The 18436-nt window shown below is 51.4% G+C and overlaps 1 protein-coding gene across 2 annotated transcripts in view; it reads right to left on the reverse strand.

The window, feature by feature from the left end:
• IGSF21 (immunoglobin superfamily member 21) overlaps window positions 1–18436 on the reverse strand; it is a 283680-nt gene that overhangs the window by 48363 nt on the left and 216881 nt on the right. For both annotated transcript variants that reach the window (XM_074975635.1, XM_074975633.1), the window contains exon 4: window positions 9912–10030. In XM_074975635.1, coding sequence (XP_074831736.1) covers window positions 9912–10030 — 119 coding nt within the window. The remainder of the gene's footprint in view (window positions 1–9911; window positions 10031–18436) is intronic.

Raw genomic sequence — 18436 nt, forward strand, 5'->3', positions numbered from 1 at the left:
GGGTTGCTGACTGTTACCCTGCAATGACAATGATGCCAGTTGTTGGGAAACCCTGTGCCACTCGAGTACAGAATACTGTGCCCACAGACTATGGAACCAGCTAGTTGGGCATTCGCTCAAAACAACAGAACTCTTCCGTGGGTGCGTGGGGTGAAGGGGAGAAGCAAATACGCCTGGGGTTTATTTTGCCGATAATCATACCGTATCATGTGAACATATGTCTCTTCCCCATAAATAAACATACCTCCCACTGAACCACATCAGTTCAGCAGCAATTTCTCTACCCGCTGCCTCCCTTCTTTGTCGAGGTTGGTCACAGACGGATGAAATTAATAAAGAGCTTTTCCAGAGATGGGCCTTCACTTAATCGCTAAACACACTTCCCTGCAGACAACTCCGGCCCAGCTCCCCTGTGTTTCCAGCATGAGCTGTCTTTGTAATTTTGCGAGGAAGGTTAACTAGCCGGCTGCGTACAGTTAATTTGTACATGCAGAGCAGTCTGGCTCTGAGCACTCTGGGAGATGCCAATGAGAAAGACAAGGGCTCTGAGCAGGGCCACCTGGAGAGGGAGGGAGAAGGAAAGCAACCTCTCTTGCAGATGATTCAATGGAAGGTAGCTTTGAAGGAGGTGAAATGGATTAGGAGAGCACAGATTCTGCAGACAGGTTTGACTGGGCCCGCAGCTGGACACCAGATGCAAAAAAAGGTCTAAATCACGTTATTATTTGGCCAGCTTGGAGGGATTGTCAGGGAAAAACAAAACAGAAGAGACACAATCAGCTTTGTCTAAGGCTACGTCTACACGTGAAGCCTACATCGAAGTAGCCTATTTCGATGTGGCGACATCGAAATAGGCTATTTCGATGAATAACGTCTACACGTCCTCCAGGGCTGGCAACGTCGATGTTCAACATCGACGTTGCGCAGCACCACATCGAAATAGGCGCAGCGAGGGAATGTCTACACGCCACAGTAGCACACATCGAAATAAGGGTGCCAGGCACAGCTGCAGACAGGGTCACAGGGCGGACTCAACAGCAAGCCGCTCCCTTAAAGGGCCCCTCCCAGACACAGTTGCACTAAACAACACAAGATCCACAGAGCCAACAACTGGTTGCAGACCCTGTGCATGCAGCATGGATCCCCAGCTGCAGCAGCAGCAGCCAGAAGCCCTGGGCTAAGGGCTGCTGCACACAGTGACCATAGAGCCCCGCATGGGCTGGAGAGACAGTGTCTCTCAACCCCCCAGCTGATGGCTGCCATGGAGGACCCCACAATTTCGATGTTGCGGGACGCGGATCGTCTACACGGTCCCTACTTCGACGTTGAACGTCGAAGTAGGGCGCTATTCTGATCCCCTCATGAGGTTAGCGACTTCGACGTCTCGCCGCCTAACGTCGAAGTTAACTTCGAAATAGCGCCTGACGCGTGTAGCCGCAACGGGCGCTATTTCGAAGTTGGTGCCGCTACTTTGAAGTAGCGTGCACGTGTAGACACAGCTTAAAGCTGCAGATTTGCCTCCTGCGTAACAGTAGCAATAGGATTTGGATTGTAGGAAACGAGAGTTCAGGTATGATGACATAAGTTTGGTGTTCTGCTCCTCATTTTTACGGGGTTTGGTGTGTTGCCCAGGAGATCTGAGTGAGAAATGGCATTCCCAGCCTGCAAGAAGTGTTGAGATACTGCAAAAAATTCCCCATTCCAAAGTAGGGCAAGAAGTCTAATTCTCAAAAATGTTCACAAACTGAAAATCTCCCTGCAAGTTTCAGTTCAGGTCTGTTGAAATGTTTCGTTTTGATTCAGATCTTTTAAATTTTTAACTGCAGTTCACTTAAGAATTGAAACAAAATGCTATGTCAAAGCAGCAAACTGGAATTTTGCATCTAGAAATTGCCGAAACAACACATTTTGATCACTTCACAACTTTTTTCAAACAAATGTTAAGTTGAACAATTGATCCAAACCAGCCCTCTCCCACCAGAAGCGTCAGTTTCTATTAATCAGCCTTTTTGGCCAAAAGGCGTTTGGCTGAAAAATTCCCAAGCAGCAGCCTTTGTTACCTAGGGCGGCGGCTCAGCCGGAAAGGCAGGCAGCCGACCTGAACTGAGGTGCACAGGCGTAACTGTGCAAGGGGCTGGTGGGGAGCATAGCAGACGATGTTGCAGGTCAACACTGCAGAGCCGCTCGAGAAAAGTTTCCCTCTTCCTGCTTGTGTAATGAGTTCCTTTACTTAGCACTGCAAGCCATGTAATGCGGCATAATTTTTCGTTGTATTTTTGCTGCTTTAATTGCCAATTTAGCTCGCCTCCAGTGTGTGAACTGAATACAATGAAACTGCTGGGAGTAGGCGCTTTTTAGTTAATGGCCCCAGGAAATAAAAAGAATCTCTGCATAGATGGCAGTTGCCTTTTGCAAAACTTGAAGGGTTTCAACAACACCTTCAAAACCCCTTGGGCTGTAGGAGACCCTATTGCTCAAGACCAGCCTGGTTGTAAGCTAGGAGCGTTGAGCAGTGGATACTTTTTGTAGCTAATTTAGCTGCAACTATTTGGGGAAGAGGCTGCTGGGGGGGTCACTCATTGACCATTGTCCCAGCTTTTGTAGTAGGCTGTTGGAGTCGCTAATTGTAGTGTCTCTTCACTGCACCAGTTTCTTTTATGTCACATGTATCACCTGTGTTCTTAGTCAACAATTGGGATTCAACTGGGGCCCTCAAGAGCCCAAAGCACAAGTCCCTAACTTGAATTAAAGCCACATCTACATTACCCGGAAGATTAACTCGCCTGCTGGAGATGTGCAAAATTGACCTATCCAGGGTTGGCAGTGGAACCCTGTACATCTCGCTATCGCAAGGGTAAGGGACATTGACGGGAGAAACTCTCCCGTTGACCTTCCTTAGTGAGGACAGCCAGGTAAGTTGACTTTAGCCATGGAGTTGCCAGAGCTAGAATTGTGTATCTGCAATCAACTGACCTACCTAGTGTAGACCAAGCCTAAAGAGGTAGACTCTGCAGAATGGGTGTAACAATGCAGCTAGACTGGGGACAGAGGATGGTGGGTAACGTACACTGAGAAGTGGGCTGTGATTCACCTGGAATGGTGGAACAATGGGAGGTTCTGGTGAAGGCTGGTCCTGGCAGAAGGGGTACTGAAACAACCTGCCTTTTCCAGCGTCTTACAAACCGTGTTTTCTACACCCCGGCTCCCTCCAGAGAAATTATCTGTGCAGAAAGGGCTGGCGCTGTCCGACTCCTCCCACAATGCAGGCTCCTCCTACTCAGGAGAGGCCACTCACTACATAGCATCTCGTGGGCTTTGCTTGGAGTGACACTGCACAATGTGCCCACTTAGGTTGGCATCGGTGGACAGCACGTGGAGCTGCTCACAGGCAACCCTCACTTGTCCCCAAGCTTTGTTTCAGGCTGCCTGCAGACCTGAGCAGACTGCTTTCCCGAGCAGACTGGCTCGGTCAAGTCACCTGGTGAAAGTGGTGCCCGGGGCTGGAGAGATGGTAGATGGAGCCACTAGCCCCATCCGAGGGGATTAAGTTCTACTCCCCGTTCCTCATGGGAGACACACAGCTGAATGCAGCCACCTCTTACAAAAGCACCCCCCTCTGGTTTGCTGCAGCCTTGTCCTGTCACTCACGGTGAGCCATTCCCCGATGTGCCTCCAGGGCCCTCTCCCAAGTGAGGTGAATCATTATCAGCAGGAATTTGCCATTACACCTCCTGGAAGGGCTTTGGAACTGACGGGACTCCAGCGATACCTCCACATGGGTCTGTAAAGGCCACGTTTGGCACTCGCGTGTTTGCTGAGGTGCCCCTGGCAGTCCCACACTTCTGGCACCCTGACACCTCTGCACAAGTGGCAAAAGCAATCAGTCATCAGCAAGAGGGTGGGGGGGGAGGAGGCTGTACTGAAGGGAGCCACCTCTGAGGCCTGCAGCCTTTGCAGGTAGGAGCGAGAGACCAAGGGTACATTTACACTGCAGCAAAACCCCCTGGGAAGCGAGTCTCAGAGCCCGGTCGGCTGATTTGGGTTGCAGGGTTAAAACCAGCAGCGTAGGTGTTTGAGTGCAGGCTGGGTGGTGAAATCCACCAAGAGGGGGAGGGTCTCAGGCCTGGGCAGCCCAGACTTCTAAACTGCTGTTTTTCCTGTGGTGCAGACATACCCAGTGGCAGGTTCTGGCTCGGCTGTGGCACAGGGTGTCAGAAGACCTGGGCCCTAGCAAGAGCAGCTCAAATCATTTTAGAGTTGACAGTTCTTTGCACTGAGGAATGCAGTTTTCTCATACGCGCCATGTCCTGCGGAAACCTATCTGGCCCAGGATGAAAAGCAGCCGGGAAACGTGAGCCCATGACAGCCAACAGCCTGGCAGTACGACTGCTTGCCAGGGACATAGGTGATATTCTACTTCTACCAGGCTTGGAGCAAAAATGAATTTCCATTTTGCTTGCAAATGACAGGTGCTCTTGGCCAGCCAGCTGACCCCAGCGCTGCCCCGATTCTGCCTGAACAAGCCACTGCCCTGCTCTGTGACTCGGTTTCCTCATAACTAGAGCAGGGGTAACAACACTCACCTGGCTCGTTACATCACCTGGACATTGCCGAGTTGACACATGCTAGGGACAAGCCCAATATTTGCTTTCCTAATTCCAAAGCTTTTCCCTCCACCCCCAACCCCCACGCTGCCAGAGGGCTCCCACAGAGCCGCTAGTGGGTGCCTCGGGCAGTGCTCAGTGAAGAAGACGTTAATTCCAGTCTCACCACTGTCTCTTGCTGTGGCTGCTGCTGAAACCACCAGCTCCTGGCAGAGGGGGAACCCTCTGGGGCACCCCCCCAACCCAATTTTGAGAGGTCCTTTGTCCTGGGCTTGCTGTGAAGATGGAAGCAGAAGCAGCACCAGGGAGATCCTGACAAGGGCAGAGCTGGAGAAGACAGCGCATCTCCTGAGAGTCACTGGACTTGGCTAACTCCCAGGACAGGGCAGGTCCTGCTCACTTTGCATGGGGCTGGAAGGAGGGAGCGGGGCAGGGGAGTGTGCAGACCATGCTACAGCTCCATGCTTTCCCAGGAGAAGCAATGGGAAGCTGGCAGGAGGCTGGACTGACTGGGGGTTAAGATCCCAGGCTAGGACTCAGATCAGCATCAGACCCCCTGGGGGTTTGTCTGCTCTGCGGCTGACTGAGGCTCGCTGGGCTAAACACGGCAGCAGAGACATTCGAGTGTGGGCTGAGAAACCCCCCGAGAGGGAAAGGTCCCAGAGCTGGGGACCGAACACCTACTCTGCTGCTTTTAGCTCTGCAGCCCAATCTCCCCCAGCTCAAATGTGCCGGCCTGGGCTCTGAGACTTGGTGCTGTAGTTGGGATATACTCCAGGCACCTGCAGCCAAGACCCAGACTGCGCTGAGAGCCTTTGTGCTGGGAATTAGACATGTACAGGGGCTCCCAGGAGGTGCGCTACCTTCCCCAGCTCTGCCCTTGTGAGGATTTCCCTAGCACTGCCCGAGCCTCCATCCTGTGCTTCAATTCCCCATGAACACGTGCGGGATATAATCTTTCCTAGGTATGCAGCCGGTAACCTCCTTGGGGTCAAGGCACCTCCTACTGCAAGTCTGTCTGAAAGCACAAGCTTTGCCGGGGCCACATCACCTTAATCCTGGATCAAGCCCCACAGCCCAGAGCTCTGCGCAAGTTCAGACTCCGATGCCAGCTTTCTATCCTGCATCTCCCTCTCTAACAGGGCGAGGCAAAAATCCAGCCCCCGGCCCTTCTGACCCGCTCCTGAACATGCCACATCTGGAGGTGAATTCTGCTGATTGCTACCACGTCAGTTTGGAGCGGCTGAAAACAGCCAGGACTATGCATGGAGCACTTGTATCCATGGCAACAAGCTGTTGAACTAATATCTTAATGCATAAGGTCATTATTTTTTTCCTTTTCTACCTTTACATAACAACGATCACAGGTCAAATTCCTCCAGTTGCTCATTAACGGCACCGTTGCCACTGGTGGTTGCTGCTTTGTTTGAGATACGCACAGGTCCTTCAACTGTCCTCGAGCTTTCTAGGCGACAGGCTGCTTCAGGCAGCGCACTTACAGGTCGCTACGGAACACAAAGCACTGTGGGTAAAGCTGTGTCTACTGATCGACGGACACAGAGCCATGCCAAAAGGCTGATGGCAAAGGGACTTCTGCACATGGCTCGCCCAGTGGTTTTCAATCCGCGTGCCATGGCACACCGGTGTGCTGTGAGAGCTGTCCATGTGTGCAATGAAACTGCAACAATTTCCCCTCGCTGTGCCTCTTAGCCGGGGGTGGGGGAGGGGAGAAATTGATGGACCCTGTGCCAGCGGGGGCTTAAGCAGCAAGGCTGTCTGAGTCCCAGCTACTGTGTGGGACTGCAAAGACCCACCATGAGGGGAAATGCTAACCATGCACAGGCTGGTAGGGAGGGGATCTTGCTTTTGGCGGTTACTTGTTCAGGCTGCTTCTACACATGCCACCTCCCCTTGGAGGAGGCATGGTAACGAGGCAATTAGAAGCAGGCTAATGAGGTGCCAACATGCATGTTCAGCACCTCATTATCATACGGGCAACCATGCAAATTTCGAAGTGCAGACTTTGAATTGCAGATTGACGGTGTAGATGCGGCAGCTTTGAAATAAGCGCCCCACTTCGACATTCCCTTACTCCCACAGAACTAGATCGGAGTAAGGGAATGTCGAAGTGGGGTCCTTCTTTCGAAGCTGCCCCCATCTTCACTGTCAATCTGAAACTCCAAGTCTGCACTTCAAAATTCGCATGGTCGCCCTTATGCTAATAAGGTGCTGACTATGCATATTAGCACCTCGTTAGCCTTCTTCAAATTGCCTTATTATCATGACTCCGATGGGAGGGGGCATGTGCAGAAGCAGCCTCACTTAACATCCCTAGCACAGCATTGAGCGGATTTTGAAAATGTGTCTGCGCTCGCTGGCGGTGTATTCTGTGGTGGATTTGAAACATTGTTGCATTTGATCCTTTTTTAGCATATGGGGTGCACTGCTGTATTGCAAACCTCTCTAGTAAGTCTGCAACCAGAGCAAATGTATGTAAGTGTGACATTTATGAGCAATCGATTCAGCTGAAAATAGTAGGTGTGCTGTGGAACTGCCTGTCTCATAGAAGTGTGCCCTGTTACTGAAAAGGTCAGGAACCACTGGCGTAGCCCACACCCACTCCAGGCAGGCACAGATATTTAGTCCAGGATCCAGAAGGGAACTTGTTTTTTCTTTGGCACCAGCTGGCTAAGTTACCCCCTGTCAGGCAGGAAGCTATGATCTGAAGAAGTGGGTCTGTCCCACAAAAGCTCATCACCTAATACATTATTCTGTTAGTCTTTAACGTGCTACTGAATTGCTTTTTTGTTTTGACAGAATATAGACTAACATGGCCATCTCTCTGTTACTATTCCACCCTAAGAAATGCGACAGACCCCAGCATTACGAATGCCTTGGGAACGGGGAGTGGTTATAACTCGGAAATGTTGGTCACTCTGAACAAAAGGGGATAGATGTTCTTTCCCAAGTTTACAACTGGACATTCATAGAATCATAGAACACTAGGACTGGAAGGGACCTCGGGAGGCCATCGAGTCCAGCCCCCTGCCCCAATGGCAGGACCAAATACTGTCTAAACCATCCCTGATAGACATCTATCGAACCTGTTCCTAAATATCTCCAGCGATGGAGATTCCACAACTTCCCTTGGCAATTTATTCTACTGTTTGACCACCCTGGACAGTTAGGCACTTTTTCCTAATGTCCAACTTAAACCTCCCTTGCTGGAGTTTAAGTCCATTGCCTCTTGTTCTATCCTCAGAGGCCAAAAAGAACAAGTTTTCTCCCTCCTCCTTATGACTCCCTTTTAGATACCTAAAAACCATTATCACGTCGCCCTTCAATCTTCTCTTTTCCAAACTAAACAAGCCCAATTCTTTCAGCCTTTCTTCATAGGTCTCATTTTCTAGACCTTTAATCATTCTTGTCGCTCTTTTCTGGACCCTCTCTAATTTCTCCACATCTTTTTTGAACACTGACTTACTACAGCTCTGAAACTGTACTGTGCCGAAGAAAAGCCCTGCTTTTAATCATCTTACTTAAAAGAAACAAGCACACAAACCATTACATTACCTTGTCAAACCTGTTTTTAAACTCTCCCTTTATCTTTTTTAGTAATTTACCTTTAACACAGTATTGTCCTGTATTTGGGTTGTGGGGGTTGTCTGGGGGTGGAGATGGGGGAGGGTCTTTGCAGCTGTCTGACTTTTTCTTTCCAGGTCCAAACGAGATGTGCATTGACCGTCAGTTTGTAACTCTGCTGATCATAACTCTGAGGTTCTGCTGTCTTCCCACTGGCCCGTCTGGCTTTACTTGCCTGCCAGAGGGGACTTCTCCAGAGGCTGCAATTTGCGCAACCTGGGTGAGCAACCCTAGGTATGTCACTGCCTCTGTTTCTCTTCCCCTTCTTTCTCCGTCATGTCTATTTAGCTTGCACATTCTCCAGGGCAGGGACTGTCTCTCACTAGGTGTCTGTACAGCACCTGGCACAATGGGTTCCAGATGGGGCCAGTGACTACAGACATGGAAGGAAGAAGCTGCACCCCTCTGAGATGGCAGGGGGTGAGGTTGGCAGATGGTAATTATTCAGCCTTGAATTGATGACACCCTCCGATACCCACAGCTGGTCAGGACTGACATGCCTGTCAAAAGGCCATTCCTCCCACGCACTGCAGCAGGCCCCCAGTGCCCGTCAGGGGCATTAGTTCAGCACTCAGCAGGAAGAGAGCCACCTTCTAAATCAGCCCTGTCACCTGTCATCTAAAGCCGTGACCTTGCTTGACCCTACTTAGCTCCTGAGCGCCACCAGGCTTGCAGCAGCTTCTCCTGCTGCGGCGGAAAGGCTGCAGCCATGGAATAGATCACTTGAGCAAAATCCTGCCATGAGACAAGGCGCGCCGGGGTAGGGGGGGAGGCGCAGAAGTTCCCCCCTCCACAAACCCCTGTGTGAACTTCCCCCTTCCTCCTGGTGCCCTTCTTAATGACCTGCTGGAGAAGAGCTGCTGCCCACCTGCTGGTGCCTCTCTGCTCAGACCCTCTGAGGAGCCAAACTCTACCCTTAGCTGACGCCGAAGCAGCTGCTCCCTCGCGCTGCCAGGCAACGGGGCAAGTCATTCATTAGTTCCCTACTTCGGCAGGGCACGCTGAGCACTGCTGAGCCGCCTGTAAATACCCACACAACGGCTGCTCTCCTTGCAGCTGCCTCTGAAAAGACTGGGGCTTGTCTCATGTTCCCTTAAAGTACCACATGCACAGAGACCGCCGCCTTGGCCATGTCGGTCAAGCAGGCCAAACCCGGCCACCTCTCGCATCCCCAGCCCAGCTCCTTTGTGCTGTACTCAGTGACCGGCATGAAGCTACCTTAGGGCAGATGTGGGCTTCAAACCCTCTGGGGATGCGCTGGCAGCAACAGCTGAGGCTCTCTCTGCCAATCTGGAATGCTTGACTGCACTGGTACAGGAGTCTCCCTTCCCATTGCACGCAGTGGTGGGACAAATCCCCCCTACCAGACTTTCTCATGGAGTTTAATGGTCCATTTCTGTTATGCCCCCAACCAAGGTTTGTTTTCTTTCCTTGTTTTGGCCATTATGCTTGGGATGCACGCTGCATGCTGGCAGCAGGTTAACTGTCCCAGGTTAATGGTCTCAGCATCCTCCCCAGGGGTTTCACAAGAGTTTCCCGACCACTGGCCTTCTGCCTGGTTTGTGCAGAGATTTCAGAGCAGGGCTGATTTCTTTGCCACCCCCGCCCCCTCCCCGTAGCGCTCATCCCCGCCACCTCCCACCAGGGAAGAAGTGTTGCACTTACACATCACGTTGAGGAATATGTTGCCGGACGCCAGGACCACTTTCTCCCGGGTAGCTCTGTCGTAAATGCCCACATGACACTCATAGGGGCCGTTGTCCGAGATCCGCACCTCTGGAAGACTGAGTGGGGGAGAAGAGAATGGAAACACTGTGGTAACGTAACTGGTACCTTACACTCAGATAACATCATTGATCCTTTAAGACTCTGCGCTGCTTTCCAGATCACACACACTCTACACAGCAGTCACCACCTCAGCCTCTGACTTGCATCCACCCCGGGAAAGAAGTAGCTATTTAAGAAATAAGTGCAAGTCATAGAAGTCCAGCTCAGACCTTCATCCAGGTCAGAGGGTCTGATCAGATCTGGTGTCACTGGCTGGGACCTCCTCTGTACACAGCAGTTTGTAATAGAAGGTGATAACTAAAGATGGTTGGAGAGCAGAACTGCAGTGTGAAATTCTGACATCTCTAAATCTGTTTGCATTTGGAAGGGAAAGCTGAAATTTCAGAAAATGTAACTTGGAATGGAATTTCCCTCCCCCCCCCAAATGATTTGGAAACAGGGAAATATTTAAATTCAAATAAGGTAAAACTATTTCAGCAATGCTGAAAGGTTATCGTATCATATAAAACACGTGAGATATTAAAAATAATGTTTTAATATAATACCAAAGTCACGACAAAGAAAGTTGACCCAAACATTATTACCTCATCAAAGCAAATATTCTGACATTGTCAAATGAAATGAGAATGCTGAAGCAGTTATTACCTTCCCCCACTGAAAGTTCGGTTGAAATCGACACATCCCTGCGAAATGTTTCGATTTGGACACAACTGCATTTTCTGATGGCAAACAGTTCAGCTGACATTTTTTCAGCCAGCTCCCCCGGTGACCAATATTCCCTCTAATTTTTTATCCATGAGCAGAACAATTTTTTTATGTGCACTGAGGCGTGTTCACATGTGCACCACCAACAGAAACGCTGTGGGTGGCTGTGGGTGCTCTGTCAGTCAGCTGGGAGACACATGAATCTCACTCGGCTTCCAGGAAGCCCTGCTGGTGACCATTACCGTCAGCTAAAACGTTAGAGATGAGCGGGGACGGCCAGGAATGTGGCCGAGAGACTGGGGCTAAACCCTTCACTCTTCCTAAGGGTGTCTAGGCTGAAGCTGGCCTGGCCTGAGTCTACAGGGGGAGGCTCGCGCCTAGCTACAATGTAGATGAACATCCAAGACCAAGGGTAGGGAAGGTCCAAAGTGCTCAGTACAGGCCAATTGCTCCCCGTGCTGGGGTCAGTAGTAAAACAGTACGTAGCAGGTAGTCCGTCACATCCAACGATGACATCTTGAGCTTGCATGGGCTTGTTGGTTGTGGACTCGCATGTGGCTGAGGAGTCCAAGCTTTGAACGGCATGGGCATTCACAGTGGGGGCAGCGGAATTGTCCTGGCTCTGTTGGTGCGGCTGCTGCTGTTGCTTTCTTCCTCTCATGAGCACCAGTGAGGCGTTTGCATCGCTGCTCTTCATAATTGTCATACGCATGTCGTACGAGAGCACACCAGCCTGTCTGGTCTTCTGCATGCTGCTCTAGCTGAGCTGGTTTTAAACCAGCAACAGCAATGTTGGCCTTCATGCAGTCTTTATACCTCTTGCGAGGCCCACCTTGTTTCCTTTTGCCCTGGGAGAGTTCACCGTAGAGGAGTTGCTTAGGGATTCTCGACTCCTCCATTCGTATGACGTGCCCTGTCCAGCGAAGCTGGGCTTTCAGAATCCTGGCTTCGATGCTCGTGGTTCCTGCTCTGTCCAGGACTTCCAGGTTCGTAACTCTGTCCTGCCATTGAATGTGCAGTATTGACCTCAGGCTGCATGTGTGGAAATGCTCCAGCAGGTTTATATGTTTTCTAAAACACACGTCATGGTAAATGGGTGCCGGGTTTTTGACCTGCTATGTGTGAGGCTGAACATCCCACTAACCCCCAGCTCTCAGCCTGGCTCACCCTAGCACGCAACGGCTGTCCTTGCGTGAGGGGAAGCATGCAGCCACTCATGCTCCAGGCCCACCTTGTGAACCTCCAACCCCAGCTCTGTCCAGAATATCCAGGCCTCACTGTGCCTGTGGTATTATTTACCCACACAGCAGCTCCCTGCGGCAGGGAAGACTCATCCCCATTGCACAGAAGTGAGGGAGAAATTAGCAGGTGCTCAGCCCGGCTGCCCCGATGCTGTCAATGTCTCCTGCTTGCCAGTGACCCCGCTGACCCATTCCTCCCCTTCCCTCCAAGATCTCCCCCCCAGCCAGCAGCCCTCTCACAATCAGCTGTTTTGAGGGATTGCCCAGGGTGGGTGTAGAATCTCCATCACCCGAGACATTTAAGAAGCGGTTGGATACAAATCTAACAGGGGTGATAGAGATGGTGCTTGGTCCTGCCAGGAGGGCAGGGGACGGGGCTGGTTGACCTCACCGAGGTCCCTTCCGGTTCTGGTCTTCTGCGATTCTATGACTTGGGGTGCTCTGGGAGAGAGGGCAAAGAGCGGGGATGTGGTGTGCTTCGGAGAGCAGGTGGGGCAGGGTCTTGGGGGAGGGGTGAAATGGGGCTGTGACAGGTGCGGAGGCTCGAGGGAAGGACTGAGGCAGAGAGGAAGTTGAGCACCTTCTGACTGGAGGAGAAGCTGGTGCCTGTGCACAGAGGAGAAACTGAGGCACAGAGACTTTTCCAAGGTCACAGATGATGTCAATGACCCACCAAGGACAGAAGCACAGGTCCTCCATGCCCTAAGCGAATGCCCCAATCCAGGCTTCCCCCCCACCCACCCCCGCCCAGGCCTCCTGGTGTGATGGGGTCCCGCCATAGGCTGGTACAGCTCATTCACACCAAGCTGAGGCCACAGCACTAGGCTCCAGCTGTCCAGCCCGCCAAAAGCAATTCCAGGCCCCCAGGCAGAACAGGCCCTGGGACCTCACACACACACACACATGTGCTGGATGTGGACTCCCCAGTGCTTGGGTGGTGCTGACTCTGCCCACTGCGCTCTCCTGGCATGGCCAGGGTTTCCACATGCCTTCCCGCAGGGGTGCCAACAAATCATGCAAGCCCTGTTCCTGCCCCACCCCTTAGCTCAGGTCATGTCCCTGTCCTGCCCCTTCTCTGAGGCCCTGCCCCCGCTCACCCTACCCATACCACTCCACTGCTCACTCTCCACATCCTCACTCACGTTCACCAGGCTGGGTCAGGGGTTTGGGTGCAGATACAGGTGTGGTTACTAGAAGGGCGTTTGGGTGCAGAAGGAGGTGCAGGGTTGGGCTCTCGGCAGGAGTTTGGGTATGGTGGGGGGCATTTGCTGGAGGCTCTGGCCGAGAGTAGGCATGCAGAAGGAGGCAAGGAGCTTAGCTCTGACCTTGCGTGGCTTCTGAAAGCAACCTGCACCCCCCTAGAATGGTTCCTAGGTGGAGCGGGCACAAGGCCTCTGCATGCTGCTGCCCACAGGCGCCATCCCCTCAGTTCCCATTGGCTACAGCTCCCAGCCAATGGGAGCTGCAGAGTCGGCACTCAGCGTGGAGACAGTGCGCAGAGACACATTCCTTCCTGGGGCTGCAGAGATGCGCCTTGTCTCCAGCTGCTTCTGTGAGCAGTGCTGCGTGATGGCAGACTGGACGCTGCGCTTAGTCCTGCTGGGCTGCCAGTGATGGTGGCACCCCGCTCTTCCCTGGGCCCTTTAAAATCACCCCGTCTCCTGGAGAACTGTCCCTCTCCCGCCCCCGTCCTGACCTGCAGGCCTGGACCAGTCACTCCGGGTCGGCAGGAGTGGAGCAGCTAGCAGTGGAGGAAGGTGTTCCTTGAGGAGAGAAGCAGGCAGTGCTCAGCAGGTCTGTGGATATCCACCTGTAAGCAGGCTATGAAGCTTGCTGCAATGGAACAGAAACCCTGGGCTGGGGTATGTGAATACAGTTTACTCCGGGGTGCTCAGATCTGCTAGATATTCAACTGACACAGTGATATTTCACCCATTGTAATAAATATGGTTATTGTGGGACCACACACTATGCCAGTGATCACGCATGCTTGCAATTATTGTGGGAACACACAGACTGTGTTTTACCCTCCCCACCCTCCCCCCGCCTCAGAAGGAGCAAGACGCTGTTTAAACAACCTTGGAGGGACACGGGACACGTGGTAGATTTCTGTGAAATTGGAGGGCAGGGCTGGGTTTGGCTCAGAGCCCGCAGGCTACATGCCCACCAGGTGTGAGCTGTAAGACTGGTTCAACCAGTTTCTTTTCACTGTTCAGTGACCGAGCTAAAACAGGCTCCTTGAGGAATCTCTTTGATTATTTTAAATTTACTCCGGTGGATGCTGGAGAATTCTTGTGGCTGGGCTGTACTTTGGGCCAAGAGCTGAAATCACTGAAAGCTGAAATCACTGAGCTTTGCCCAGAGCCACATTCACTGCAAGCTGGTGGATGTAGTGAGCAGTAGCCCAGTGGGTGCATGCATTTCCCAGCGTTCTGGTGGGGGCTCGAGCCAGTTGTGTGTTGGATGGATGGAGAGGAACCCCTAGAAATTGAATCCAGCCCTGGCATCTGCTGGGTCTACCTGGCAGAAGGATTACACACTTCATATCCATGGGCCGTGTTTGCAGATCCTGGCTGGATACAGTGTCTGCAAAGGACTTTGAGATCACCTCACTGTTCTACTTTGCAGATGGGTTACAGTCGGTCATCTCTCACTGCTGAATCATGTAAATCAGTCACATTAAAAACACCGCTGAGTTTTGTTTAACTGTAAGAATGACAGGGGAAGTGTCTGGGATTTCCTAGAACCGTGTCTCCTGAACTCTCCAGCAGGATTTGAGAGAATGGCAAACCAGACCTATAGTACATGAGGACAACTGGACAGCATTATGCCATGGGGAGGTGGCTGTTTCTTCCTGACCAGGCAACAATCAGCTGAAGGCTATGTCTACAGTAGACACTGAAATCAGCCGCCTACACACAATTTTAGCTGTGCCAATTGCATAGCTAAAAATCGATTTATCCGTGGTCAACTTCCATGTGTGTCCACATGGTAGAAGGTCGACCTTTCTTGGACCTTCCTTACTCCTAGCCTCTTATGCGGCGTACAGGGGTTGACATTGGCCCCATGAGCATTATTTTGCATATGTGCAAAATGAAACCCCCTGAAGATCGACCATGAGTGGGTCGTTCTTCCACTGCAAGTGTGGTTCTAGCCTAGGGCTTGTGGGCAGGAAGCCCTGAGAAGGTGAAGCAGAGAAATCAAAGTGCCCCTTAATGCATCTCAGCAGCCAACAGAGAAGGAAAATAAATGCAAAGCTCTGCTGAGGGCAAAGATTGAGGTTTATTGGTCAGAGGAATCATTCAGACCAGCCAAGGGGCATGTTCATGAGAGTTAATCAAATAAGCGCCCCAGGGGACTCAGTAACAGGAGGAGCTGGGGGAGCCATAGATCTGGTCATCACTGAGGGTCAGGACCAGAGTGATCCGAGTAAGGCCCTAGCCTAGAGCCACACTACAGCAGAAGATAGACCCACAGAGGGTTGATCTCCCGGGTTTATTTTTCGTGCAGGCGTGAAATGATGCTCCCAGGGGTCAGTGTCAACTCCTGTACTCTTCGCGAGAGGTGAGCAATAAAGAAGGTTGACCGTCTGCCGCGTGGACAGACATGGAAGTCAACTGCAGATAAATCAATTTCAGCTACACAATTGGCATAGCTAAAATTGCATATTGGCAGTTGACTTCTATGTCTAGCACAAACATAGCCTTCGGCCCTGAAGCCATACAGTTGATGCCTATAATTTATATCCTAAGGTCGTTGCTCTTAGACTAGTATGGACGTCTTTTGCCTTGAATCGACATATCTGCCTCAACCCTGCCCCACAGCAAGAATGATTTAAACTTTGCTTCCCCTCACACCTGTCTCTGCGGAATGGCTTTGGTACAGGTCAGAGGGATGGAATGGGCACAGGTGTAAAGGGAAGCTGCAGGCCACATCCTTCATGATGCAAGCACAGCTGTCAGCTGGATATGGCACATTAATAGAGAGGAGTGAGACAGAAGCTTCTGACTGATGAACTGGCCAGGGCACTATTGATTCTAGCAGCTGTTCCAAGCCAGATCCTGACATTTGTCTACTCTGGGATTAAATTGATCCCATGACATGGCCTTATCCCAGGCCTTGGGGCAGGAAGCCCTGAGAAAGTGAAGTAGAGAAATCAAAGTGCCCCTTAATGCATCTCAGCAGCCAACAGAGAAGGAAAATAGATGCAAAGCTCTGCTAAGGGCAAAGATTAAGGTTTATAGTAAGAGGGATTGATCGGACCAGCCACAGGGGCGTGTTCCTGAGAGTTAATCAAATAAACACCCCAGGGATTCAGTGACAGCAGGGGCCGGGGGAACCACAGGTCACCTCTGAGGCTCAGGACCAGAAAGGTGAGCTCTGATGAGGTCCTCAGTGAGGTGAAATCATCAGCATCAAACAGGTCTCTCCTGACCCGGGTTGCTACTTACACCCGTGCAGATAGATGTGAAATCAGACCAGGGCTGTAGCCTCTTGCGCCCATTTTGCACATGGGGTCCTGGTGGAGAACAGGTCGGATTTCCAAAGAGCTCCCGGGCTGGGTTTATAGAAGTGGGGGCCAGGTTTCCCCACACCAAGCACACAGAGCGCCGAGTGGACACTTATTGCAGTGCCTAAAACAGAGCAGAGCTGTTTGGGAAGTTGAGGCCCCAGGACGAGGCACAAAGCAACATGAATGGAAATGCAATGCGCTCTGCTCAGGAGAGCAGCACGACTGGAAGAGTGGGGGCTGGCGATCAGGACTGAAGTGCCTCGGCACGTGGGGTTGGAGGCAGGATGAGAATTAGCAGGTGGTATAGGCCAGGATTCAGGTGCACCAGCACACTTGTGTGGACGGCCTGCTTACTTATTGTCTCTATTTAAGCCATTCTAGCCAGGTGTTTGCAGTCTGATATCGCTTCACCTCAAAGCCCGCACTCCAGATGACCATCACAAAACCTCTGTGCCACTTTCAACCCTGGAGGTATCTTGCACATTTGCAAACTTGACTTGCCTGCCTGCACCCCCCCACCCCACCCCACCCAGGGCATGGCAGGATCTACCTTAATCTTTAAAGGAGCCCAGAAAGGCTTGAGCTGCCCCTTTCACCTGGGTGATGCATGGAAGCCAGGCTTGCAACCCACCACTAAATCAGGTCAGGACTTAGTCAGGCAGCCCCTGGAGCAAGCCAAAAAATTCCAGTTTGGATCTCCTGAAAGAGAAGCTTTTTGATATCCTTTCTTCCACAAAACAATTCAGATTTTGGACTTTGTGTCCCAATCTGAGATGATTCCGTCCCACCAAAATCAGCAATTTTCACTCTGCTACAGTAATTCAATCTGTCTCCAGAGTTTCCTAGTTTCCAGGGGTATTTGGATGTCAGCGCTGGTGCCACCCTGAGGCCTAGAATCCATACCTGACAACTGCCCTCCACACCTCTGTGTGCAAACTGGAGGAGTGTGCATGGGAAAAATCAAATAATGGGCAATTTTACCACTGCTTCCGTGATTCCTTTGGTCTCAGAGTTCCCCAGTGTCCTCTAAACATTAACCAAGACTGAGGATTCCTGTGTAAGACACAGTAACACTGTGCAGCTCTTCTACACAGAGAAGTTTAGGAGTTGGCTCCTGCCCCAATCTAATGTCCTTGGCCCATTAGCCAGTGGAGGCCTACATAGTCCAACCCCTGAGCTTCCCAGTTCTAGTTCTTAAAGGTGTTTTTATTAGGGATGAGGTTGCACTCTCATTTACCCATTGTACAGATGAGAAAAACCGAGGCTCAGATTTGCCTCCATTCAGCAGCGGAATGGGAAGTCTTGGCTCTCCTTCAAATGCAACAAACTTACAACACTCCTGAAGTGTGGTTATCAAACCAGGACAGGCAGCAAGATCCTTGCAGAGAGGATCGGAGTCCCTGCTTTGCATGTTGCCACTTACTTGTTGAGCCCAACTTCACCCAGGCCATGACTCTCCTTGACTTCATATTTTCACCATCTAATCCAAACCCCCCTGCAACGCCACACCCTGAGCTGACTTTTTTCTAAAGTGGATTAAGCAGGAAGAAGAGCTTTTTTCCCCCAGGAGCTTGAGTGGCATCGATCAGCCAGCTGGTTAGCTGCCTGTATTCAGATAACAGGGGCCTGGAATGCAGACTCTTTTCACAAGCAATGGGACCAGGATCAATAAACTATTAATAACTGCAAAGGTTTAAGGAGAGATCTGTGTAATGCAGTTTAGCAGCTGGAGTTTACCAACACCGACAGCTCCTCAAAGGTAAGTAATTGTGTTACTGAAAAGAAAAGGTAGATGAAAAGCAAAGGCAGAGTGACAGAGAGCTCACACCCACTGACACTGGTTAAGTTGCATTCTCTGCAAAGCGCTCTCTCTCTCTCTCACGTGCGCTGTGGCTGGGGCCTCAGACCAGCACTGGCTGAAGACCAGTGAGCTGTAACTCTCA

Source organism: Carettochelys insculpta, chromosome 23 (genome assembly GCF_033958435.1).
Source record: "Carettochelys insculpta isolate YL-2023 chromosome 23, ASM3395843v1, whole genome shotgun sequence".
Taxonomy (NCBI): Eukaryota; Metazoa; Chordata; order Testudines; family Carettochelyidae; genus Carettochelys; species Carettochelys insculpta.